The 27,305-nt window shown below is 39.0% G+C and overlaps 1 protein-coding gene across 3 annotated transcripts in view; it reads right to left on the reverse strand.

Annotated features, from left to right (window-relative positions):
* Window positions 1–447: 447 nt before the first annotated feature.
* LOC129732909 (clathrin heavy chain) overlaps window positions 448–27,305 on the reverse strand; it is a 116,376-nt gene continuing 89,518 nt past the window's right edge. For 2 of the 3 annotated variants that reach the window (XM_055694328.1, XM_055694327.1), the window contains exons 4-7: window positions 3,199–7,245; window positions 2,967–3,133; window positions 2,823–2,909; window positions 2,386–2,766 (exon numbers count right to left, since the gene is read on the reverse strand). In XM_055694328.1, the coding sequence (XP_055550303.1) occupies window positions 2,539–2,766; window positions 2,823–2,909; window positions 2,967–3,133; window positions 3,199–7,245 (4,529 nt within the window). In that variant the 3' untranslated portion in view covers window positions 2,386–2,538. Of the gene's footprint in view, window positions 2,341–2,385; window positions 2,767–2,822; window positions 2,910–2,966; window positions 3,134–3,198; window positions 7,246–27,305 lie in introns of those variants that run through there. The other variant, XR_008729384.1, reaches the window with a different exon arrangement.

Consider the following 27,305-nt stretch of genomic DNA (forward strand, 5'->3'; position numbering starts at 1 on the left):
TATGAGCATACATTGAAAAAATACACAAGCAAATACCATGAAATAAATATGTTTCAATTACATCACGCGAAAAAATCCATGTGACTACTCCTGGTTACCGGAATACAACCTAAAATTGCCAAATTCTGCTTAATCTGGGTATTTCGATGGCGAAGATGCCGACTTTCAGTTTCTGGAAAACAGCTTAAAGTGGCCAAATATTATTCATTATGAGTATTGCGGAAGCGTTATACCCAGAGGCCAGAAATAAACTTGGGACGCCATTTTAAATTTCTAGATAGTAGCTTTCGAACTAAATTTCTATTTTGTAACAACGGCTTTTACCCGTTAACATCCAGTTCATTAAGTAGACAATGTGTGTAGTAGGGAAAGCGAAAAAATAAGCGAACTGGAAATATGATACAGATTTAGAAAAATATACCGCATCCCGACAGGACGCGGTATATATTTTTTAAATCTGACGGGATGCGGTATATTTTTCCAAATCTGTATCATATTTCCAGTTCGCTTATTTTTCGCTTTTCGTACTGCACACATTGAGTAGCTTTCGATTTATGAAAAAACGCAACGATTTTGCAGCTTCCGGTTTCTGGAAAACATCCTTAAATTGTCAAATACAAGTCAATGAAGGTATATTCACTCATTGAGTTCTAGAATATTGATGTTATATATAAAGTAATAACATAAGTATGTTTGAGATTTTGAAAAATCGGTCCAACCACACAACCACTTGAGTGAGCTTAAGCAGTCTTTGGAATATGTTTCTTTTGTGACTTTCATTTATACATAATGGACAAAGTTATAGTCCAATTACAATGAAATTCAACAGGGTCTTGGAAACATGTTTAATCATTAGTTAAGGATTTTCAAGACAGCCCTTTAATTTGACACCAGTTTTGTTTAAATTGGTTGTGTAGTTTCTGAAATAATGAAGTTTCGTGATATTCACATTTTGAAACACGGTATCTAAACTAAAAATCCGATTATAATGAAATTCAATAGGGTATTATAAGGCCACCAGACCTTTCATTTGCAACTGATTTCGGGAAAATCGGTCTAACCATCTCTGAGAAAAGTGAGTGAGTTTAAGCAGGCTTTGGTATAAGCTTTGCTTTTATAACGTGATTTCACATTTTTATAAAAAACGGACAAAGTCAAGAACAATGAAATTCAATAGCAACCTATGGGACAACTAGACCTTTCGTTCGAGACTAATTTTGTGAAAGTCGGTCCAGCCATCTCTGAGAAAAATGAGTGAGTTTAAACAGCCTCTGGAAAACATTTCTTTATATAACTTTTGAACCATATGTTTAATTATTATGGAATTTATAAGTTAAGGGTTCTGGAGATAGCCCGTTCATTTGACATTAATTTCATTGAAATCGGTTATGTGGTTTCTGAGGCATTGATATTTCGTGATATTTACAACCTATGTGGCAACTAGACCTTTCATTTGCAATTAATTTCATGGAAATCGGTCCAGCCATCTCTGAGGAAAGTGAGTGAGAAAAAAAAGTTCCACATACACACACACACACACACACCTACACACATACAAACAGAAAATGCTCAGTTTGTCAAACTGAGTCGAGTGATATACGACATTCGGCCCTTTGGAGCACTTTCATACCTTTAGTTTTTAAAGTGATTGCTATACCTTTCTGGGAGAAAGGCAAAACTATTCGGAGTTGGTATCAATTGCAAGAAAACATAAATTAAAATGAGAATAAAAAAAACACGCTTACTGCTCTACTAAGTATACCGAGTTGTGTTTCTCCTGCCAAACATGGCCACGTATAATTTCCTAAAGAAGTTTCGTGGGGCGTCTTTCCGGCCAGTTTTATTATAAAAGGGAAGAAAAACTAATGCGCCCCGCATCTAGCGGTGATTTGGTGAAACTGTTAGGACGAACCACGAACACTTGCAGCACGAACCAGGATCAAAAAACTAATATTGTGTTATTAAATGAAAAAAAAAATACAATCGGAGACTTTTTTTGTAATAAAACGTTTCAATACTCGTAAAATACAGATGGATCGATGTTTTAAAACTAATTTGAAGTTGTACATCACGGGCTAAAATACTGTAGAGACGCTTAAACAGACTGCTACGGTGAAGACATTAGCAACCGAATGCACATCTTTCATTAGCTTAGTTATCAGGGCAAGTTTAAGTAGTTTGCTTTAAAAGAATTCAAAGCTATGTATTGTTAAAAAATAGAAGCAGCTTTGATAATTAATTTAATTTAGAACCGCCGATTATTCAATGGTTTATCGATGATTTAGTTAATAGCACGAACCAGGATCAGTTTTTGTATAGTGCGAACCACGATCAATCACCCTATATAAGAAAAAAACTTACTTCACATTGAATTGAAATCGATGTGTAAATCGTTGGAAGCTATTACAACACTACTTACCAAAATTCAAATTAATTGAAAGTAGCACGTGCAAACGTGAGTTGTAATTAAAGACATAAACTAACAGTTTTAATGTCTACCATCGGAAAAGTCGATCACACCCTCAGACGAAAGCTGTCTTACATACCACCATATCCTGGATATGGTGACATACTTGGTTGAGGTGCAACATAACTTCCGGAATACTGTGTAGCATACTGTGGTATTCCCATGCCGGGACCTGCCGTTAACATAAGTTGCGGTTCGGGAAGTATTATTGATTTATGCTCCGTATTTTCTCCTTCTTTCTGTCGTTCTGCATCGGCTGCTTCTAGCTTGTCTACTTTAGATGTATACTCTCTCGTTACCTGTAAATACGTAATTTTTCATGATACATGATCACCATTTGTTTATGTTAATTTACTTGTATTAAATAGGGCATTGCAAAGTCCGTGATGTTGTGACGCCAAGCTAGCTCAAGAATAATATCTGGACGCAATAAATCATAGCACTGCAGAATAAAAATTTCACAGTCCGTGTTCAATTGTCTATAACTAATTTAACAAACCTGGAAAAGACAGGCTGCAAAACAGTCAAAAGCACCTCTTTCTAGGAACCAACCCAAAAGTTCTTCGGCAAGTTCACCCTGATGTGATTCGGCTGCATATTCCATGGCATCTTTAAAAAGGCGGTCTTTTTTACACAATTCAACGCTTTGTTTCCAGCGATTATTTCCTTTAACAAAAAATATATATAAATTAAAAAAACAACAATATATACACTAAATGATTACATTATACCTTTGTACAAATATGCAGCAATTCTTCTGAATTCAGTTAATTCGTGTTTTTCTAATTTCTGGGCAAGTGCAATATTGTCAAAGTTATCAAAAGCATCGATAGATGTTCTGAGACCTTGATAATCTTCTTCATCTATTAGTAAACCGTTTAGAGCTTCATTAATTGCTTTGTTATTAAGACTTTGCACTGATCGGAGATATGATTTGACCAACTGCAAATGGCTCTGTTTTGTAAAAAAATTGACAGCTCGCGTGTGATCCATGCGCGGAGCCAGCACCAATAGCATGTCATTCAATAGTAGTGGTTTGTAGTCTAAATAGAACTGAATTGCTTTGTAATAAAGCTCAATATTGGCAACTTTCGTTATGATATCTTTAAAATGTCCTTCACGCCATGCCTCTGTAGGATGCGCCATCATTGAATAAACGGCATTGTCATATTCCTCATATTTGTCATAAAGAAATACAAGCTCGGACCAAAGGTGAGCCTGTTCAGCAGCACGGAGTACTTTGGGAATATTGACTCTAGACCAGAAAAGTTCTAAGTGTTCGCGCATTTTAGTCGGTTTATATTTTGAGTAAAGTATTGCAAGTTCGGTAAACATTCCCATATGAGCACGTTCTAGTCCAAGTGCTGCTTCTAGTAATCCTATCAATTCCTCGAAATGACCCCTATCCTGATAGTAAGTAATTAAATCCTCCAACTCATCAGCATGCACAACTATATGCAGGCCACACATTTGTGCTAAACGAAACTCCTCTGCATCTACGCATGCAAAGCATACTTCTTTCCAAGTACGTGTAGAATTGGCCTTCCTTGCACCATCTACTGCTCCTTGAAATTCTTTTAGATGCACTAAAGTGATAGCTAATCTTGCAAAGTTGCTAACATTGTTATACAACAACTTTGCTGCTTCATACATTTTATCATTGAAGCATCGATCGCCAATTTTCTGGATATCTGCATGATTCGGTCCAGAAACAAATTCTTCCAAATCTGCTAAACGGCCGGTTCGTGCATATGCATAGATTAATTCGCTTTCGATGTAGCTTTCTCGCGCTTTTTTCCGTGACATTTGAAGATAGCGAACTAAGTCTTCCCAGGATTCATTTTTGCTTGCGGTTTCGACGACATCTATATATGCACTAGGATCATCAGCCTTAATGTAACTATCGATTGCTTCTTTCACTAGTCCTTGTTGCAATTGAGCACGAGCTAACTGAGACCAAACGGCTGGTTCGTTGCATCGTTCAGCAAATTCGTTAGCACGTTCCAAATTATGCACTTGCTCAATAAGCACTTGTATTGCGGAGGTGTTTACATCAAACTTTTTGAAAATAGCAAAAGCTTCTTCGTACAGTTCATTATTAATAGCAATGTTAGCTATATCGGGTGCATCATAGTTGTCTAGTCTGTTGATGTAATCCATGACACGACTCCTATCCGCTTTGATTGCAGTAAGAATCAATAAATTTTGCAGATTCCGATGATCAGAAAACACAGACGAATCTAGTACTATTTTTTCTAGCAATTCAATAAGTTCATTTGGCAAATCGGCTGTCATAAATGCCTTCACTGTGACTGAAATGTCGTCAGGGTCCTGGGTTTCTGATAAAGCAGTTTGAACAACTTGATCGATAAGCTGTCTTTTGTAAGGATTTGCCTCAGATAGTACATCAGCCCAAAGTTCAGGATCACGACGACGAACCAGATATCTCGCTTCGGATTTAAATAGCGAATTTTCATTGCAAACCGCTATCAGTTCTCGATCACAACGCCCACGTTCGTAAGCAACACAAGCTAGATGGGGATCACGTTTTTCACAATAACGACCAACAACTCGGCTATCATAGAATTGATTTTCTTTTAAATAGCGTTCCGGATTATTGTTTGAGTCGATATAAATTTTAGCCAAAGCATTGTGGGTAGCAGGCTCTATACAACCGTCATGAACACGCGATTCTAGCCAGGGTAATAAAAGTTTCAAGCGATTGCGTTTTTCTACTTCTTCAACAAGTTCATCCGTTGAAAATTGACCCTTGACAACCAAGATTAGATTTTTTATAATATCTTCGGAGCAATCTACATCAAGTAACCCTCCCACAACGACTGGTAGTCGGGATGGATTGACCTTTTGAACATAGATTTCGATGTACTTTTGCAGACTGTTGCGATAAAGGTATAGTACCAAATCGTGCACAAAGTCAAAGCGATCACAAACAATAATCAACGGAAGTTGGTCAGTTAATTTCGCTTCCTTCAGGAAATTTTTTACTCTTTCAGCATTGTAGCAGTTTGATTCACGACAGATGCGCTCAACTTCTTTAATCTGATTAGTTTTGCACGCAGCCTGTATGTATTTGAAGTGTACTTCTGGATCTTGGCTAAAATTCACGATGGATCCCAAGAAATAAAACAAGCCTTCGTAGCTTTTGAAACTTTCAAATAAATCGATCAGTGCTTTAGTTGTTAGCTGTTCGTGATATTTGGTTGCAATTTGAACGCATATTTGTAAATTTTGCCGTATATTTGCGGTTAACATTGCTTTCAAACACTCCAACGAATCCTCAACAGACAAGGTACCAAAAAAACCAACCAGCCAATCTCCATTTAACAGGTGTGTATGCACAACAGCTCGCTTGATGTCATATAAATCCGTGTAATGTTCAAGAGCACGTTGCAGTAATCCAGCTTTTTCACATAGTTGGGCAATGTGGGCACGGTCATAATGAGTAAACATTGCATTGCCCAGTATGGCGTCCGCCACTTGAGGCGCTGACATCAAGTTCATTTCTAGAAGCCTTGTTTGTAGTGATCCTTCACTCGATCTATTATTTTTCAAAGCATCCAACAAAAACGCGGTACATTGTTGAACCATGTTTTGCTCCATAAATATATCAACAATTTGATTTATATCGGCTAGTGGTTCTTCATCTGCAACTAACATACTAGCAAAACCAGCACCCTGCTCTGGGTTTGTTCGCATTACCGAACGCAACAAAAATACATAATCAGGATTGTAATTTACTTTTTTGGCGTATAAAACAATCTTTTGAAATTGGCCGGTTTCGGCAAAGCATTGAATAACTTTATTCGGAACATTAGAACGCAAATATATTGAAAGAGCTAAAGTTGGGTCAGATGGTTTCACTAAATCTCCAAGTTCTTCACTGCACTCGAGTTTTTCCTCCTTCAACCACTTTTCGCATAATTGCTTCCGCCCTTGCGCGAGAACCGGGCGACATAGTTCCAAAGATTCATATTTATTCAGCTTTCCTTGGTCTAATAATATACCAAAATATTGCAACAATGGAGGTGAATTGGTCCCTGGTTGAGCAGGAACTTGTTGAAACTTTTGTATCGTTTGTGGTGTACGCAAGATACCTTTTGGGGCAATCGCAGCAACTTTTGCTGCTTCGGCATATTGTGCATTCTGGAATAAATGATTAAATTTACGTACAAACAAGTCCTCAGCACCCGATAAATTATTGCGCACTGCCATTCGCAAAGCTAGATCTGGATTCTGTAACACATTGTTAATGTACGGTATGATTTGCTCCTCATCGACAGTGACTGAAAGTACTTGTCCCTTTCGATTAACTCCTATAATTCCACCGCTTGTTTCATGTGGCGCTGTTACGAAAATTGTATCGGCAGAGATACGGTTCATGTAAATACATGTTGCAGTTTCGATGTCATACATGTGTATGTAACCATACTTGGTTATTAGATAAATGACATCATATTTTGGCGAAACTTGCATTGCTACAGGAAAATCACTCTGTGCCTCTGGAGGAAAAAATACATCCACTGCTTTCTTGGAAAAAGGAGTGTTTCCAGCTGGGGCTGCACCAACCTCAATGATATGCAACTTCGCGGCTGTAGCAGAGCGAACAGCGAAACAAAACAACGTTGATGGTTCCTTGTTTTCTTCCATTTTAAATGTAGCAAATGATGCAGCGTGTCCCTCAATGGCTTGCGAGACTTTACGTTCCACGGAATATAATTGCATAGATCCATTGACACGACTTTGTAGCGCTGAAATGCCTGCAAAAGAAAATAAATGTTGATTTTACGAGCAGAATACAGTACTGATATGTATAAGTGAAATATAAAAAATGTGAACGATAGCCACATCCCAGATGCTGGCCTAACAAACCAGTCGTCATAGGTTCGAGTCTCGTCTCGGGTGAGACTGTTAGTGTCAGTAGGATCGTAGCGCTAGCCCCGCAATTGTCCTGTACACTAAACAGTCGGCTGCGAAGTCTGTGTATAAATAAACAGAAGTTCAAGTTCCGAACCGGAATGTAGCACCAAGGCTTTGCTTTTTTACGATAACCAGGTACCGAAAATTTTGCGACCCCTATGCAAAATTGCGGTATTTAGGGGTGGGAGGTGTTCAAGATTGCTATAATTTAGCGTTACGTAATATGTGAATGTCCCTAATGATTTTATAATTCAAGAGTATTTCGACGCAAAATATACAACTATTTTAAGAAACTAAGGCAAAAAACTTCAAAAAGAGATAAAAAACAACAGTTCTTATGAGAATCTTTTTTTTTTCTAATATAAGCGTTTTGTGGGTCCATTAAATGAACTCGGATCAACTTCATGTTTTCATGGCTTATTTTTGGAGTAAAAAGTTAGAGGGTATGTGCTTGAGTGCACAAACGTAGGCTTGACGTGGGACTATTGTGAGTGTGAAGATTTAATTCTGCCGTAGCCATAGTATATAACACACACCAAATGTACAAATACCAAACACAACAATCCATGAACACCTCACAAAAAACACATACACCATTCATTAACCATAGCATACAAACTAATAGGAAAAATAATTGACTTGTTGCCTATGAAAGTATTCTGTCATGAATAAATTTACCTCGGATGAATGCATTTTTGCACACACATACACGTTATACACACACGCTATATACAAACACTACGCACAAGCACACGCTCCTTAGACACACCCACGCTACTTACACACACACATACACACACCACTTACATACACACGCCACTCACATACACACGTCACTTATATACACACGCCACTTACACACATACACGCACACACGCCGCTCACACATACACACACGCCACTCACACACACACATTCAAACACACACATGCATTCACACACACGTCACTCACAACACACATTCACACACACACAAACATTGACACACACACAAGCATTGACACACACACAAGCATTGACACACACACACATTGACACACACACACATTCACACACACACACATTCAAACACAGACACACACACAGTCACACACACACACACATTCACACACACACATACACACACACACATACACACGCTAACGCTACTCACACACACATACACACGCTAACGCTACTCACACACACATACACACGCTAACGCCACTCACACACACACACACACGCGCGCGCGCTAACGCTTCTCACACACACATACACTCACCAACGCTACTCAGACACACACACTTGGTATACGACACACTATACCTACACAAATTACTATCGGCAGCATCCAAACGGCTTCCAAGTCTTCCAATGATCCCTTCCAACGGCTTCTAAAGGTCCCCAGTGCCGATCACGTCCAGTTTCGGGCTGTATTCCAACAACGATATCTGAATTAGATCACCACTGGTGGGGTCCAACTCAGATCGAAGGGAAGCCGAACTGTTCGCTTTGACGGTCGACCAGGGAATGAGCGTCTCTCAACACGAAATGTCCTTTTATAGTGTCACTCAGTGTGGGGTGGGGAACTTGGGTGATTGGGGGAAAAACCAATCACGTGGAAGCATCTCTGCTTTCTTTCTTCGTCGTTTACGGTGGGTGATGAATGCGATGCTAATTGGCTGGTATTGCTAGCCAATGACTGAATGCGTGAAATCATTTCGTCTATGTTTTTGAAGTCTGCGTTAGGGAAATATACCAATCGTATGAAAAATGTATGTGGATATTCGACATTCAAACTTTCCCGCAATGTTCACGGAGTAATAAGAAAATGGTAACTGAAATTATCATGTTATACAAATCTTGTATGTTTTAGCTTTCCAACGGTATATTAACTATTGAAATCGGAACAGTTGTTTGAGCGCTATTAGCATCTAAAATCTTTCATTCCAACCAACCAAAACGTTACATGTTCAATCCAGTTATCCCAGAAGGTACCTTAGTATAGTGAAGAAAGACGTAGTACCACGTCAAAAGGAAACTTTTTCCGCCCGGCGCTCAGCGAAATCGGATGATGTTACAAAAATGGCCACTCTAATGTGTATGTTTGTGTGTGTGTGTGTTTAGCGTATATGTGTGTGTATTACGTGTATGTGTGTATAACGTGTGTGCAAAAATGCATTTATCCGAGGTAAATATATTTATGACAGAATACTTGTATAGACAACAAGTTAATTATTTTTCCTATTAGTACTTCAATTGGTATTTCTATTATAGTGACCATAATTTTTATGCTAGTTATTGTTGAGCTTGTTTTCCGAATATTTGTAACATGGGACTGACCAAAATTCACATTTTTCTAATCAATTTAGCAACAAAAAGCTTTTCCTTGCGATTTTTTGAGAGCACCGAGTATGTGAAGAAGTTTTTGAGGTTTAAGCAAAAAGTGATGAGAAATTACATGGGACTGTTATGCATTTATGGGCAGTTCATGTGGGTATTGGTATCTGTATGCTGTGGTTTATAACAGGTTAGGGAACGTTCATATATTACGTAACGCAGTTGTTGAAGAATTTGGACTCCACCCAACCCCCACGTAGCACTCGCGTAATAATAACTGAACCCCCTCCCCCGCTATGTCACACATATCTCTTACTCTTCTAATAAAAAAAAGCAGTCAAATATTCTGAAATCGTAGAAAGCAACGGTGCCCATTGAACTTACAATTGATTCATTTTTTTCTAGTTGTCATCGTTTATTGAAATCATTTAATCTGACTATCAATCCAATTTATGAACGTTCGATTTATTCGGTAATCGATTGCTAAATGAATTCATGTTAGATGAACATTACATTACAAAACGAATTAAAAAGTTCTGCTGATGATTATTTAGTAACAGAATAACGTAACTAACAAAAACAAATCGGTTTTAAAACCGAATCATACTATCCTTCGGGCAGTGTTGCTGATATTCGCCTCATGCCATTCATAAGCACTGATCTTGGCCAAGCTAGTTCGGAAATAACTCTCTTTGTATCTGTTCTTGAGCGAACCGAACAATGCCTTCGTTTTGAATCACCACATGCTGTTTATAAGCAGAGAGTGTTCGTGTTCTCTGCTATTCCGTTTTGCTCGTTGTCGTTCACTCTTCCCGAAGCGAAGCCATCGCCTGCAAGTAGTGGAATCGACGAGCGTTCATGTTGAAGCTTAGTTAAAAATTCGTAATAAATGCAACTGGCCGTAGCAATGAGCCCGCCGAGTGGAAGAGGAGATCTGAAGCAAAAATTTTTGGATGCGGGGGAAGAAGTAAAAGAAATCAGTGGAAGCGAACACCGTTGCTTGATTGTTTCAGACTTTGAAAGATCGTTCGTTTATATGGGGATGGTTTATGGTTTATGAATTTAAAATTCATGGTCTTTCAGAAATAAATTCAATATTTCCGAAATAAACGAACTTACGCTAAAACTTATGCAAGCACGTTCGTAAAATTTTGCGCATGCCCTCGCACATCTCATCTTCCCGAAAAACGGAACACATGTTATTTCACATTTTACGTGTTACATGGTGTTATATCATATGCAACATGTTATAAATCACATGTGATATAATGCACTACATTGCATCTGCTACCTATTACATGTCACATGTCACACGTGATCATGGGCGGACGAAAACTGATTTGAGCTGCAGGAGAAAACTTAATTTGGCGCCTCCTTCGTTTTATTGTTTACAGTCAGTTTTTTTACGCGGGGGAAACACCTCGAAAAAAAAACCGTTTAAAAAACCCGCGTTAATTCACAAATCCGCGTAAAGTTACCCATCAAGAAAGGTTTTAGAAAAAGAAACCGAGACGCTCGACGACCAGTATTTAAAATTGTCCTCTTTGGCGGTTATTTCTGATCATTAGGAGGGCGGAGATTTTTTTTTATTAAGTCTTTTACTCAATAAATACTCAGCAGTTTTTGTTTCCAAATCCGCGTTAATTCGAAAACCATTGAATTTTTTTTAATTAGCGCGGTATCGCGTAAGAACAACCGCGGTAAATCGATAATCCGCGTAAAAAACGCATTAATTAAAAAAAAAACAGCGTTAATTCAAAAATCCTGTTTTTTTTTTCAATTCCAAATGTCTTAAAAATACTTAAAACGTCGAGAACTAGTGTTATCCCGAGAAAATATGTTGGTCAAGAATTGACTTTCTGGGACTTTTTTGGGCAATCGAGGGCTTATAATGAAATATTCCAAAATTGGCTTCTGGTCATTTGCAAAAATCGTTCCAAACCAGATGTAAATTATTTTAATGTACATTAGGTATCTTAAACTTGTTTTTCATTAGGGTGGTTTGTAAGTAACCAAAATAAAAATGTAACCAATCGAAGAACAGCGTGCTAGAGCGGGGGCCTAGTGTGGTTGGTAACGTCTCCGCCAACCACGCTTGACGCCTGGGTTCGAATCCCACCGCCGACATAGGTGTCGATGGTTGTGAGTTGGCGTGATCCACTCACAACCAACCCAACTGGTCTAGATTCAATCCTAGCCGGCACCAGGAGATTTTCTGAGGCGAAAAATCTCTGGGATCACGCCTTCCATCGCATGAGGAAGTAAAGCCGTTGGCGCCGGTCCGTTAATAAAAACGGGTCGAAAGTTAGGGTCCTGGGTAGAGTCGCCTCCCTGGGCGTCGGTGATTGGCACAACAACAGTGGCGGGACTAGACCGACGGAAAATGAGCGAGAATGAAAAAAAAAAAACAGCGTGCTAGAAAGTAATATTTTATTTGACCAAAGTTACCATATTTTTAAGCTTCGCTATACTGCCGCGCATAGCATGTCAGTCCCATTTGCATTTTCAGCAAGCCGAGAAAAACTCGTTTTTATGATTTCATACCATTGCATCTTATGAGATGGGACAATATGTTTGGATGTTTTCCCGAAGTTTTTCAGAACAAAGTTGTTGAGTCCATCTATTGCTACGAGGCTATGCATAGTTAGCTACCATTTCCGCCGATTAACTCAATTTTAGTGAAAATGCAAATGCGCGGCAGTATAGTTTAGAAAGCTAATCAATTGAACTTAATTAAATATATCCTAATAATTTAAAAAAGCGTAAATTATGTTTTTATTAAAGACTTTTTAATTTTTTCAGTTATACTGTGGTTGAAAAGACAAAACATGTAATGTTCGTTTGAAAAACTAAGCGTCAATAAAAAAGCAAGACAGAAATCTCATAATGACAAATTACGACAGTCTAAAATTTTGGTAATTTTCTAGAACGCCGACAAGCTCATACCAACATGATATTAGCTGTAATCAATTTTGAACATCACTAGAACTTAGCATGGCCTGATGACAATTGGCGTTTTCCCCCAAGTGCTATTGTGTAAAACTTATAATAAAAATTTTATTTTTTTGCTGTTGGTTTTTAATTTTTATTTCGAAATCTTACCTTTACCATCCCTTCTGGAATATATGTTACCATCTGTGTCATTTTCGAATTAAGTGAAAATAATCAATGTTCAATTTATTATTTTGCTTCTTAAGATTTTACCCCATTTTGCCTTTTTGTTAATCACAAATTCAAATATTTTTACTGTGATTCGATTATCCGGAATGAATTTTTTTTTTGGGCCACGGACGCAACTTTCCGTAACAAATTTCACACTTATTGAACAATTGAGAGCGTTTTTTATTGACTCGATAAGCTATCCTGAAAAAAAAACCAACTTAATTTGCCGAACATTCAAACTAGTATTGTGGTTTGAATTTTGGTTTTCAATATTTTCGCTCCCACATTTGGCGCCCTCCAATGATTGCCGAGCAGGCGACCGCCTGCTTCGCCTTTGCCTTAATCCGCCCTTGCACGTGATGGTATAACATCGATCAATGTACGTAGACCACTCTGTTCCGAAACAAAATGGTCATTCTGTTACGAACGAAATTTCAGCTTGGTTTAAAGAAGCTTTAAAGTTTGATTTTTTCAAATTTCCATCATGTCCTAAGTTCAGTATTTTGGGTAATTGCGGTTCATGCGAAAAACTCTTTCTCGAAAAAAATTGTTTATAGAGCACTCTGTTCCGCAACGGCTCATACCTATATTCTCTACATTGCGCAAGAAATATAGCCTTACATTTACACGGCTTTGTTCCAGCCAACCACTAGCGCATCGTACTCGAGTTTATCGCTTCATAAGGAGCATTCGGAGGGAGTGTGAATTAGCACTCTTCGTGAAATCTTCGGCTTGCAGGCGAGCATTCGAAACGACCACGCTTCACGTAGTAGCGAACAAAAGGGTGAGTTGTAATTATTCGGTTTGCCGAAAGAAGCACTTGGCGAAGAATGAGAGAATGTAGGTAGAACGTAGAATAAAAACATTCTAGCCAGCGTTGCCATTGTGCCAGATAAATCTGGATTTTGCCAGATTTCTGTTTGCGCGCCAGACAAACAGATAAACCTCAGAATCTGCCAGATATTTGTAAATGAGCCAGATATTTGCCAGATTTCATCCGAACGTCTCGCAAAAAGGTCATTAATGCGAGATGGGCCGTGTGCCTGGCCTTTACCTACCTACATCCGGCGAGAGCAAAAAAAAAGCGTAGCCATTGTGCCAGATAAATCTGGATTTTGCCAGATTTCTGTTTGCACGAGAAAGACAAACAGATAAACCTCAGAATCTGCCAGATATTTGTAAATGAGCCAGATATTTGCCAGATTTCATCCGAACGTCTCGCATTAATGCGAGATGGGCCGTGTGCCTGGCCTTTACCAACCTACACCCGGCGAGAGCAAAAAAAAAAGGTCATCACTTTCAATTCTGCCAGGAATTTTATCCAAAAATGAGTGACAGATTTTTGCCAGACTTTTTATTTTCGTTTTGCCAGATTTTATTGGCAACGCTGATTCTAGCTCTCGCTCATAGCAGGCATACTCTCGCACACGAGAGGAGAACCTCTCCCTTACGGTGCTTATGAGGCTGCTGCGAACAGAATATAGAGCGAATGAAGCTTCAACTTGATAATCAGTAACAGCGTTGCTAGCCCTCCAGTTTCTCCTGGATATCTCCAGTTTTTTTAAAATCGTCAGCGAAACAGCTGAAGGTTGAATATTTTCAGTTTTTTGAAAATTGTTCCAGTTTTTCCAGTTTTCTGTTCATCACCACGTTTTTTGAACTCATTTCCATCACATGTATGGTCTTTTCAGTATTTTGTGCATTCATGCGCCTCGGTTGTAAGATTTTATTCGAAATCTACTCAATTTCAAGTACGCCAGTGACTATAATCTCCATGAGTAAACAATTTTCTTTCAGCCTTTTTGGTTACATGCAATAATACGGTGCAGCATTTTTGAACCGAAAATCAAATAAATTTATGTAAAAGCTTCATATTTATATATCCAGTTTTCTCCAGTTTTTTATTTTGAATTCTTCCAGCTTTTTATAAAAAAAGGTTGGCATCGCTGATCAGTAACATTGCCTTCGGGTTTCCAAACTGAACAGAAGTGCTTCGATAAGTCTACAACCGGAACACCAGTCCATGCGTGCTGATGTAAAAATGGTACCCCATCAGTTTCCAATACGTCCTCTTCTAACCATTCTACTTCCCAACATTCTTCGTTCATCGAAACCAGCATCTCTTCATTTCTCTTTGCGTAAATCTTTGTTGGTTTGTATTTCATCTCACATTGTTTTCTTGAATGAATCTTACGATGATTTTTCAACATACGTAAAGAAGCAAAATAAAGGTTACAATGCAGACAAATACGTGTAGAGATTTTATCAGCAAGGCTGGGGCAAAATGTATCGTATGCAACGTTCGAAGAATCAAATAAAGCCATATTTTGGAAAAGCGATGCAAATCTTGTTTGTCCATCATTATTAACGATCGATGATGAATCCGTTGCGATATTAATTTGAGGTTTATACTCCATTATCACGGGAGCTGGCAAAAAGCGATGTGGGAAAAATGTAGCCAGTTTGCTTCGAAAGGGACTGCAACAATCTTGATTGTGGCACTTTACGATTTGCAAAAAGTACTGAGAAGATTTGATATGTTCAGCTTTCCATTGTTCGCTCACTTCAACAAGACTCGTTTTCGCTAATTCTGAGTTCTCTGGATCGATATACTCTGCAAAGACAGCATACCCATCAATATGGCTTTCGCACCATATCTCGGCCAACGTTTCTCCAGCATTCTTAAAATTTTTACGTTCCAATTCTATCATGTGGTAGTATTACCACATACATAAGACATACGTAACACTCAGGAAGAAATCTTCCAAAAAAGTTGGTACAAAATGAACTTCTCGAAAGTACCAACCTCTGTAAAAAAAAAACCTCTGTTTGAGTAGTTAATGGAGGTTGTGTACCTGCGCAGCCCGATGACACCCCGTTAAGCATACAGACGCGAGGAACACGGACGCGAGGCATACGGACGCGAGGCATAGTACGCTAGGCATAATGGACGGCAGGCATACGGACACGAGGCATATGGACGCGAGGCCGAATGGACGCGAGGCCGAATGGACGCGAGGCCGAATATACGTGAGGCCGAATGGACGCGAGGCCGAATGGATACAAGGCCGAAAGGACACAAGGTCAAGGGGAAGTGATGCGGAATATGTTATTATCGTCATCATCATCACAGCATTGAATAACATGTATTTCGCTTCAAAGTGTCATTTGAAAAGCAAAACACTCGCGGACTTCGGCCGACTCGCTGTTCGAGCGAATGCTGTCCTTACTCGCTACCGCTCATTCGGACTTAACTAAGGGAAGAAAACTCTGTTTGAGTAGACCTAGCAAACCAGTAGATCAGTCGTTTGGGTGCGAGAGGCCGCCGCTTCCGACGGCGGGTCGGCGTCCAGCTCGGACTGCGGAAACCACGGCGGCTTAGTGCCGCCTCGTTTCCTTGCCCTCGATTATGCGTCTTCGCCGCATGATTTCAAGAAAAGTATTATACTCAACTTAAACTCTTTAGGAATATAATAACACCTGAACTACATAATTGGCTGCGAATCGTAGTGGTGCAAAAACGTGTGTCCTGATGGAATTTGTGTAAGTCGTTCGTGGCTCGGATTAATCTCACAGGAACGGTGTTTATGTGTTTCGCTGCTTCCAACAATCCAGGTCTCCTGGGTCTTAAACGGTAATACACATAGGACCTTGAGAGGTTATAGCCATAATCCCTTTGAACACACAAAAAAGATTATATAAGAAAAAGTTCTCAGTAAACTTACTCTAAGAAACTTCAAATTTTCGACAAGATCATCAAGTGTTTTTACAGTACGGAGCTGATCCATTCGTCGACGGTCATGCGTAGAAGCACCGTATTGTGCTATTTGCAGAATAGTATACAAAATTTGTTGCTCATCATCGCGACGCGGCCGTCCCGGAGATTGATAAATTCTCAATTTAGCAGCCTCAAGGGGTTCATCATTCAAAAGTGTTTCAGTTTTTTTGCTTTTTCCCATCACGAAAGTGTTGTTGACGCTGCTGGTTGTCAATAAATTTCTTAATCGCTTTTTCCAACTCTAATTTCTGTTTCCAAAATTGTCTGAGTTGTATTTCTTGTGACAGTGTTGCAACATCATTCCGAATGCGAATTTCTAAACCGGCAATGTCTGCATTGATTACATTCAACTTCGATGTAAGCTTATCCTGTTTGGGACAATAATATCGCCGACTTGGTCAAGCTTTCGGATCTGTTGTTTGATCGATGGGGCAACTAGTAGTGGAAGAAACTTCAACCGGATCTACTGTTGGTAGAATCCTATCTTTACTGTAGACTCTTGTCTATTAGTTGGACTGAAAAACTGTTGATAGCGATTTTTATTTCGATTTGCAATTGCAATCAATTCCGACTCGCTTTCTTGCAAGCAGGAGGCAAAATTATCTTTTTGCTTGACGGAATTCCAGTATTCAGTGCACATTTTTTGAAGTTCGATTTTTTTCTCTGGATACGCACTGCAATACAATTTGAACAGCCGCTGGAAACATACGTTTTTATCCATTGCAAATTAATTCAACAGTAGAATAACACAAGAACAATAATTGGAAAAACGGTTATTCACGAACCTAAACCGTACCGCGCGCGAAATGAAGTTATAGAAAAAACAAACATCTGGAATGTCAACATTGAGAACCGTTCCGATCATAACACGCTAAATGTGAAACTGCGGAATCGTATATATTTGAGCTACAATTTTCATAGCTCATATACTTAGAAAATAGAGATGGTCGGGTATGGGAAATTTGTTACCCGTACCCGACTAATCGAAAATTTTCAAACCCGTACCCGACCCGAACCCGTAGTCTGGTTTGTTTAAAATACCCGTACCCGACCCGAACCCGAAAAATATCTATTCCAACTACCCGCACCCGAAAGAAAAAAAAACCCGAAATTGCTGCAACCCGACCCGTCCTGGATTTTTTTTTTTTTCAAAATACCTGGGTACCTCGCACGTTACATGCACTAATTGTCATATATGGTTTTCTCGAGATGATGGCCGGAGTTAGACAAAACCCAAGTGTGAATGTGAATGAATGTTAATGAACCCAGTGTTCCAGGCGGATGGTCCACTATAAGAAAGAGGTCCACTATGAAAAGTGCATGTCTGGTATAGGTAAAAAAACGACGAGTTTTATGTGAACATCGCAGCAACCTGAAATCTTAATATTATAATAAAGTCAAAGTTAATATTGTTTATAACTTGAGAAAAATTTAATAATTCATTTGCAGTTGCCAAAAACCTGTAATTTTTTAGTACAGATTCGGTGTCATCGATTCAATCTAAAAATCGGTATAACACAGATATTTCTGTACATCCCTGGTCACAGTGCAAACCAAGACTATGCTATCGCTGTCAAATCTCATATACATATTTGCTTCTTACCAAACATCTCAATGCACAGTGGGGAATCAGTGGCCATCCACCTGAATTTTTTTTACGTCAGCTGTTTCATAATATTTTTCCTTTATTGCTATAACATTCAAGTGCTTAAATGCAAAATGTGGGAGCAATATCATGAGATCTGTGTTTTTATGACTTTTCGAAGTTTGGCATACATTACTTTAAAACAGCTTCAATGATAGCTTGGATTTTTTTGGTGTCGAAGAAAAAGTTTATTCGTAGTTAGTTTGTATTACCTATTGTGTTTTAATTCAAAAAAAAAAACGCAAAATTTGGTTGATTTGAGGGGTTTGCAAAAGCTACGGAATTTGATTCTGTGAGGAACACGCCTTGTGGCGTTGCTTGTGGTTGAAGATATAATTCTATTTAGTAAAAAACTAAGGGGAAAAATGCTAAAATCATTAATAATTAGGTCACGTGCTTTATGAACGGCCCAAAAAAAAATGGAATGGAGATTGGTGTTCAGCACCCCAAAATTAAGTAAATACCATATTTTTGTCGCATTTATCCACACTTTTTTTACTAAACCAGCCTTTGTATTAAGTTGCCTTATACTGTGCAATGCTCCGCGGCTTTCCTCACAAATATGAAAAATGCCTGGCAAAAATTCCATTTAACTCAAAACGGTTGCAGGAAGAACTATTGACTTTCTTATTAGAAAGAGACAGCATGATGTCATTCCCTTGGTGCAAACACTGCCGACAACTGTCACAATAGGTATTGGCCGATGTCTCGTTGAGTGAGAATGGGCGATTTCTTGTTCGATCTTTCCAATTATCGACACTAAGAAAACACCTAGGATTGAAATGTTAAAAATTAAATTCTCATAATGCACGAAAATCAAATTACCCGTACCCGACCAATTGAGAATTTTTTAAACCCGTACCCGACCCGAACCCGAGGCCTTGGTTTTTAAATTACCCGTACCCGACCCGAACCCGTAAAGTATTTTTTTACGTTACCCGAAACCGTCGGGTACGGGTTTCGGGTAAAAATACCCGTACCCGACCATCTCTATTAGAAAAGTATTTATCATGAATTATTGTCAGATCGACTTGAACTGTTCTACAGTATGGTCGCATTTTACCAACAGCTCGAGGCTAAGTCTTAGACTACCGAGAGATATTGAAATTTTGTTTTTCGCTTTCAACAGGCAATCTTTGTAAAAGACTACCTGTTGAAACGCAAAGTAATAAATTTGTTTTTGACGTTAACGAGTGTTTAGTGAGTAAATTTGGTTTGAGATATTTCTACTTAAATTCTATAGTGAAGTAAAAGTGTAGTGAAGTTTTCCAGTTATGCCTGGAAGAAATAAAAAAGCTCGCTTTGATGCGGCTTCAAGGAAACGTGAGGCATCTCCTCCAAGTGACGCTGAAATTTCGACTAACAGGTATGATATTCTTTCTTCCGTTGGGGATCAAGAAGTTCAAACTTCTCATACTGAGCATAAAGCCGTTATGAATGATGATGATGATGATGGTCCCACCTCATACCCCTACATCGGTTTGAGCTGGTCGATTTATCTAAGTAAGATATTATACAGAGTCATACAATGTAACCAGTTGACAAACAAATAACGGACTGGTTATTAATACAGACATAGTAACCCTTCAAAAGAATACCAATAATTTGAAAATACATGAAAAAAAAAAATATTCTTCAATAACATTGATCCAAGGCAAGAAGGTTAAAGTTCCACCTATTGTAGTATTTGTAACAAATTTTAAAACATTTCGATCAGAACTTTCATCATTTCTGTCGGATGTAGAAGTTAATTTTCAAATTGGCCGCCAAGGCGAAATTCGTATTTTGGCCGAATCTTTTGATGGCCATAAACATCTTTAACATTTAACATTTGACTGAAAAGATGTATAAATTTTATTCTTTTGATGCCAAAAACGACAGACCGTTTAAGGCTGTTTTGAAAGGTCTTTCAAATGACCAATCTATTGATGAAATTAAAGAATGCTTGTCAGAATCACTTGGTTTTGCCCCCATCCAAGTAATTTTGATTAAACGAAAAGCAAATGCCAAAATTATTCAAACTGGAATACACCAGGAAAATTACTTAGTACATTTTGATCGTACCAAAGTACATAATTTGAAATGTTTGGAAAAAGCACGATTTTTATTTAACGTGCGAATAAAACGGGAAAACCTCAAGAGACATGGAGAAATCTATAATCTTACGCAATGTCGGAATTGTCAAGCCTATGGTCATGGAACTCGAAACTGCCATATGGCAGCAAAATGTATGATTTGTGGTGACACTAGTCACACGAAAGATATCTGCCCCGTGAAAGAGACCACTAATAGCTTCAAATGTGTAAATTGTGGGGGAAATCAGAAATCAAATTGCTTTAATTGTCCTGTAAGGTCAAAAATTATTGCTTCCAGACAACGTAGGAATTCTAAACAACCTGTTGTCAATGTGGGTATACAAAAGACTTTCAATACTGTTCAGGCATCACCAGCACTTTCATTAGCAGGTGTGTCTGTAGGTAAAAGTTTGAATTCAGATAACAAGTTTCAGACAAATAATCCTGTTCAGGCAACACCAGGCTGTTCATATGCCAGTGTCCTTTCAGGTAATATTTCAAATTCAAACAGTAACAAACCATTCGTGTTTGGCGCTGAAAAGTCAGCCAGTATTGATTTAGGTATTCCAACACTCGAAAAGATTGATTACCTACAACAATCCATGCTGCAGTTAATGTCCACTTTGTTGAATTGTAACTCGATGTTTGAGGCTGTTCAAGTAGGTATGAAATTTACAACTAATATTGTTATGAAATTGAAACTCAGCAATGATTTTAAATAATGCTGTAAATTTTCTAAATTGGAATGCTCGCTCTATAAAAGCGAGAGGATGAATTTTTCAATTTTTCAACATTCCACGATGTGCATATTGCAGTTGTGACTAAAACGCTTTTAAAGCCAAATATTAAACTTAAAAGAACCCAAATTATATAGTTCATAGGTTTGATAGAATTGATGTTGTCAGTGGTGGAGTTGCAATAGTTATCCTCCGTCTAATAAAACATCGTGTTTTACCCCATCTTGAAACCAAAGTTATCGAGAGTTTGGGAATTGAAATTGAAACAAGTATTGGCATTTCATTTATAGCCGCAGTGTATTTGCCTTTTCAATGCACTGGTGAGCGAAAAAATTATTTCAAGGGAGATTTGCAAAAACTCACAAGAAATAAATCTAAGTTTTTAATCGTCGGTGATTTTAATGCGAAACATCGATCTTGGAATAATGCTCAAAGCAATTCCAATGGAAAAATATTGTTTGATGATTGCTCGGCTGGATTTTATTCAGTTTTATTTCCAAATGGTCCTACATGTTATTCTTCTATTAGGAATCCATCTACAATTGATTTGGTACTAACAAATCAAAGTCATTCATGCAGTGATTTATTAACTCATGCTGACTTTGATTCTGATCATCTTCCCCTAACATTTTCTATTTCCCATGAAACTATTTTAAATCCCACTAGACCTGTGTTAAATTATCACAAGACTAATTGGGATAGATATCGTTCTACGATCGAAGAAATTTTGAATGATATTATTTTACAAAATAGTGCTGACATTGACAGAGCATTAGAAAATTTTAGCAGCTTAATACTCAATGCCCGGAATTTATCAGTTCCTAAGGCTCGAGTGAAATTCAATGCACCAATTATTGACAGTGAATTTCAACTTCTTATACGTTTGAAGAACATACAGAGACGTCAATACCAAAGATTTCGTGATCCTGCTTTGAAAATTATTTTTCAAGAATTACAAAAGAAAATTAAACATAGATTCACTCTCTTGCGAAATGAGAGTTTCATGAGAGAAGTTGAACAACTAAAACCTTATTCAAAACCTTTCTGGAAGCTTTCGAAGGTTCTTAAGAAACCTTCGAAGCCCATTCCAGTCCTTAAAGATGGTGATGGTGCACGTTTTCCTGCGAAATGGAAAAATGCCAGTCACTCCAATTTTAAAACCCGAGAAGAATCCAGCTAAGGCATCAAGTTATCGACCAATTAGTTTACTTTCCTCTATTAGCAAACTTTTTGAAAGAATAATTCTTAATAGAATGATAACACATATGAATGAGAACTCAATTTTTGCATATGAGCAGTTTGGTTTTCGCCATGGGCATTCCACTACTCATCAGTTACTTAGAGTAACAAATATGATTCGAACTAATAAATCTGAAGGCTATTCGACTGGAGCTGCTCTCTTAAATATAGAAAAGGCATTCGACAAGTTTCGCCACGCCGAACATCAAGCTCTACTCCATCTGGTAGTGGAACTTTAAAAGTGGGGTTATGTATCACCTCCGAATGACCCTTGCGGCCACACAATTTACTTAGCGGAGGGATCTGTACTTCAAGCAAAAGGAAATGCAGGAAAAAAAATAGGTAGATCGAGAGAAAAGGCTCTTAAGGCTTCACAGTTCGTCTTTGGCAGTCAGAATATTAAGTATCAATCTCGTGTTCAATTTAACATTTGATAGTCTATATAAGGTTTGATTTATAAAGGTGAAGGTTAGTGATAAGATCAGTTATTGATAGTAAAGATATCGCAAATCATAGGTATATATGAAAATTTAATTATCCGGTGTATAAAATTATAACAGCACATACTATTTAGGATTATCATTAATATCATTCACGCAGTCGGATCCAATCCCACGTTTGTTGCCACAGCCGAATTACTAAAGGTAAACCACACTTTCACATTCGTTTATAACTGTTCTTAATTTTAAGTTATTATCTAACCAGCAATTTTATAATAAATCTAAATTACCGTACTTCGGAGAAAATTTATTATAAAACCCGAAATTCAAGGCGTGCTGCGGGCAACAATTTATAAAATTTCTTTAAGCTTTGACGAAATTATGTCAAACAAGACACAAATCAAACCGGGTGCAGACCAAGATAGGACTGATTCTCAAGACATCGCTGTGGATAACATCGAACGCGCCAGCAAAACTACAAACACAAATGTCACGGACAGAGAGGTTACACACCGAGCTCTGAGAAACTACCATTATAGCATGTGCAATGAACGAGACAATAGCGAAATGGTGCAGTGCGACAGTTGTGATTGCTGGTATCACTTTACGTGTGCCGAAGTTACTCAAGGGATAGAGAACTTAGATTGGAATTGTCTCTCTTGCGTCGCCAGAGAGCAATCTCACACTGCAGATGCAAGTTTGGAACATCATCTCGCTCAGATACATCTGTCACACCAGCAAAAAGAAGGGCAACAGCAAATAGTCTCCAAAGACAATATTTCACTGCGATCACGTACCGCCAAGTCTGGAACCAGTAAAAGAAGTGCTCGGAAAAATATTGAACGAGAATTAAGAAAATTAGATGAAGCCCGGGCAATAGAACAGCGTTATTTAAATCAAAAATATGCCATCCTAGAAGCGTACGCTAGTGATAGTGAGAATGAAAGTATAGGTTCATTAGCCGATAAGGCTTCTCTAATTCATAGTTGGATACAAGCAACTGATCGTTTTGCAAATAGAAACGATTCGGGACTCCCGTTGGATGATTTGGAAAAACCGGTACCAGCGAACTTGCAATCCACGCGACGCGAAACTGTGATTCAAGATCAGATGCGACCTGCCGGTTACGATCCACGACGACCACAAAGGCCTACCAGTCAAATGTTACCGAATCCGCGGGAACCCTCGCTGCGGTTTTCGAACTCCCGGCCAACAAGAGTCGGACACAGCTTGGGGCATCAAGATGCGCGTGACCACTCTTTTATCCACCGTGAACGAATAAATAAAGAAGGGGCATCAAGATGCGCGTGACCACTCTTTTATCCACCGTGAACGAATAAATAAAGAAGGTAACGCAAACAATTTTATACCGGACCAACGCTCCACTCCAAATTTTCGTCGGTCACGAGCCGATCTTGCGGAATCTGTCGATGATGAAATCGTACTGCTTAATAGGAGCCAACTAGCAGCTCGCCACGCCGTCCCGAAAGATCTACCCGAGTTTAGTAGTAACCCCGGGGACTGGCCATTATTTTTGGCAATGTTTAATACATCGAGTCAGATGTGTGGGTTTTCCAACGAGGAAAACATGATGAGGTTGCGAAAATGTTTGAAGGGAGAGGCCCTTGACCGAGTGAGATGCGAACTGCTGCACCCTAGCAACGTTCCAAGCGTCTTATCAACGCTCAAAATGCTGTATGGAAAACCAGAAGCAATCATTCAAGCCGTGATTAGAAAGGTGAGAAATCTGCCTTCGCCAAAGGTAGAAAAGTTAGAGACAATTGTTGACTTCGCTCTTTCTGTAAAAAACTTGTGTGCCACCATTCAGGCGTGTGAGATAAGCGACTACGTATACAGTGCCTCTCTGAGATACGAACTTGTAGAACGGCTTCCACCTGCGTTGAAACTAGAATGGGCAAGAGCGGCTCGACGTGTTCAGGTGCCCACTTTACTGGAGTTTAGCTCATGGTTATATTCAGTGGCGGAAGATGCAAGCGCAGTGACTGGAGTACAGCATAATGCCTCAAGACACGAAATAAAAGGTCGTTCGAACAAAGATAGTTATTTGAACTTTCATGGTGAAACAGATAACGATACCGAAACTAAAGCGCAAGAGACGACAAATATTTGTCTAGTCTGCAAGGGAAATTGCTTAGCCCTACCAAAGTGCAAACGATTTATTGATCTAAATTACGACTCCAGGTGGGCGACGATTAAAGAGCTCAAACTCTGTCGTAAATGTCTTAGGCGACATAATGATTCTCGCTGCCGAAACAAAATACGTGGAATCGATGGATGTACGTTCCTACACCACCCTCTCTTTCACGGATCTAAAAAGTCAAGAGAGTTGCCTGTAGAGCATAACCCTTCCGAAGAGCGAGCCGAAGGCAGCCTGAACTACCATCGTGAACAAACTAGCGACATATTGTTCCGAGTGATACCAGTCGTTCTATACGGTCCCAGCAAAGAGTAGAAACATATGCGTTTTTTGACGACGGCTCTGAATTGACTTTATTAGAAAATGACTTAGCCAAGGAACTAGAAGTAAGTGGAAAACCATCATCGTTATGCCTGAGGTGGACAGGAGACACCAAGAGAGTCGAGAACTCATCGCAAAAGTTAAATCTTCGTATATCTAGTTCATCGAACAAAACGTCGAAATTTGAACTTTCAAACGTACGTACAGTGGAAAAATTACAGCTGCGACCGCAAACTATGAATATTGATGAATTAAAACAGCGATTTGATCACCTGAAGGGGGTGTCAGTCCAGTCATATTGCGCAATCTCTCCCCGGATCCCAATTGGACTAGATCATGCTAAATTGGGACAAGTTTTAAAAAGCCGTGAAGGTAAACGTAAGGAACCGATAGCGGTAAAAACCCGCCTGGGATGGTGTGTGTATGGGTGCACTGGTGCAGTCACTTCATATGACAATGTTGTCAATCATCATGTAATTGATGTATGTGCTTGCAACGGGGGAAACGAAGACATTCTACACAATGCTATGAAAGAGTACTTTTCTATTGATTTTCCTCTGAAGACGAACGCGTGCAACTCATGTTGGACACACTAACGTGTAAAAAAGGGAAACGTTATGAGTCCGGTCTACTGTGGAGGTACGATAATGTTCGATTACCCGACAGTAAAACAATGGCACTGAAGCGTTGGCAATGCCTGGGGCGTCGAATGCAAACGGATGAATCTTTACGGAATACTTTGGACCAAAAAATCACCGATTACCTCGCTAAGGGTTATATTAGGAAATTATCAAACGCCGAGCTTCAATTTGATCGTACACGTGTTTGGTATTTGCCTGTTTTTCCAGTGGTGAATCCCAATAAACCAGATAAAACGCGATTGGTATGGGATGCAGCCGCTAAAGCACACGGAGTGTCACTAAACTCTGTTCTGTTGAAAGGACCCGATTATTTAACATCTTTACTAAGTATCTTGATCCAATTCCGGGAACATCCGGTAGCAATCTGTGGCGATCTGAGGGAAATGTATCACCAGGTACTTATACGTAAGGAAGATCAACATAGTCAGCGCTTTCTCTGGGGGCGCGACCCAGATACATACATCATGCAGGTTATGACATTTGGGGCCTGTTGTTCGCCTAGTACGGCTCAATATGTGAAAAATAAACATGCCGCATCATACGAGAATGAATTTCCCGCTGCCGTACGTGCTATAATCAAGCAACATTATGTTGACGACATGCTCGTAAGTGTAGAAACAGAAAAAGAAGCGCTGTCACTCGCACGTGACGTTAATATGATTCACACAGAAGGTGGTTTCGAAATGAGAAACTGGCGGTCCAATTCATCAGTTGTACAGGCCAAACTAAGTGAACTTCGGGAAACCGAGAAAAATTTATACGTTACTGGAGGCCTTACTACAGAGAAAATCCTCGGGATGTGGTGGAACACAGCGAAAGACTGCTTTACTTTCAAACTATCGTCTAGGCATGCAGATGAGTTGCTTGCTGGGAGAAGAAGACCCACTAAACGAGAAGTCCTTCGCACGTTAATGCTGACCTTTGACCCAATGGGATTAATAGCTCATTTTTTGATGTATCTCAAAGTATTGTTGCAAGACATTTGGCGCTCAGGAATCGGCTGGGATGACCCAATCAAAGAACCAGAATTCCAGAAATGGCTGGTATGGGTTAAAGTACTACATCAAATCGAGAAACTAGAAGTTCGAAGGTGCTATCGTACCACTAGCTCTAAACACGCAGACAATCAGCTGCACACATTTGTTGATGCCAGCGAAAACGGTTTTGCGGCTGCTACATACCTTCGGTTCGAAGAGGGGTCCTCAATCGAATGTGTACTAGTAAGTCCTAAGACTAGAGTAGCTCCAATTAAATTTCTCTCGATCCCCCGCTCCGAATTACAAGCGGCTGTTCTCGGTATGCGTCTAACGAAAACTATTTTGGTATCGCTAACTATTGATGTAAAAAAGCGATTCTTTTACACTGATTCGAGAGATGTATGT

The sequence above is a fragment of the Wyeomyia smithii genome, chromosome 3, assembly GCF_029784165.1.
Source record: "Wyeomyia smithii strain HCP4-BCI-WySm-NY-G18 chromosome 3, ASM2978416v1, whole genome shotgun sequence".
Taxonomy (NCBI): Eukaryota; Metazoa; Arthropoda; class Insecta; order Diptera; family Culicidae; genus Wyeomyia; species Wyeomyia smithii.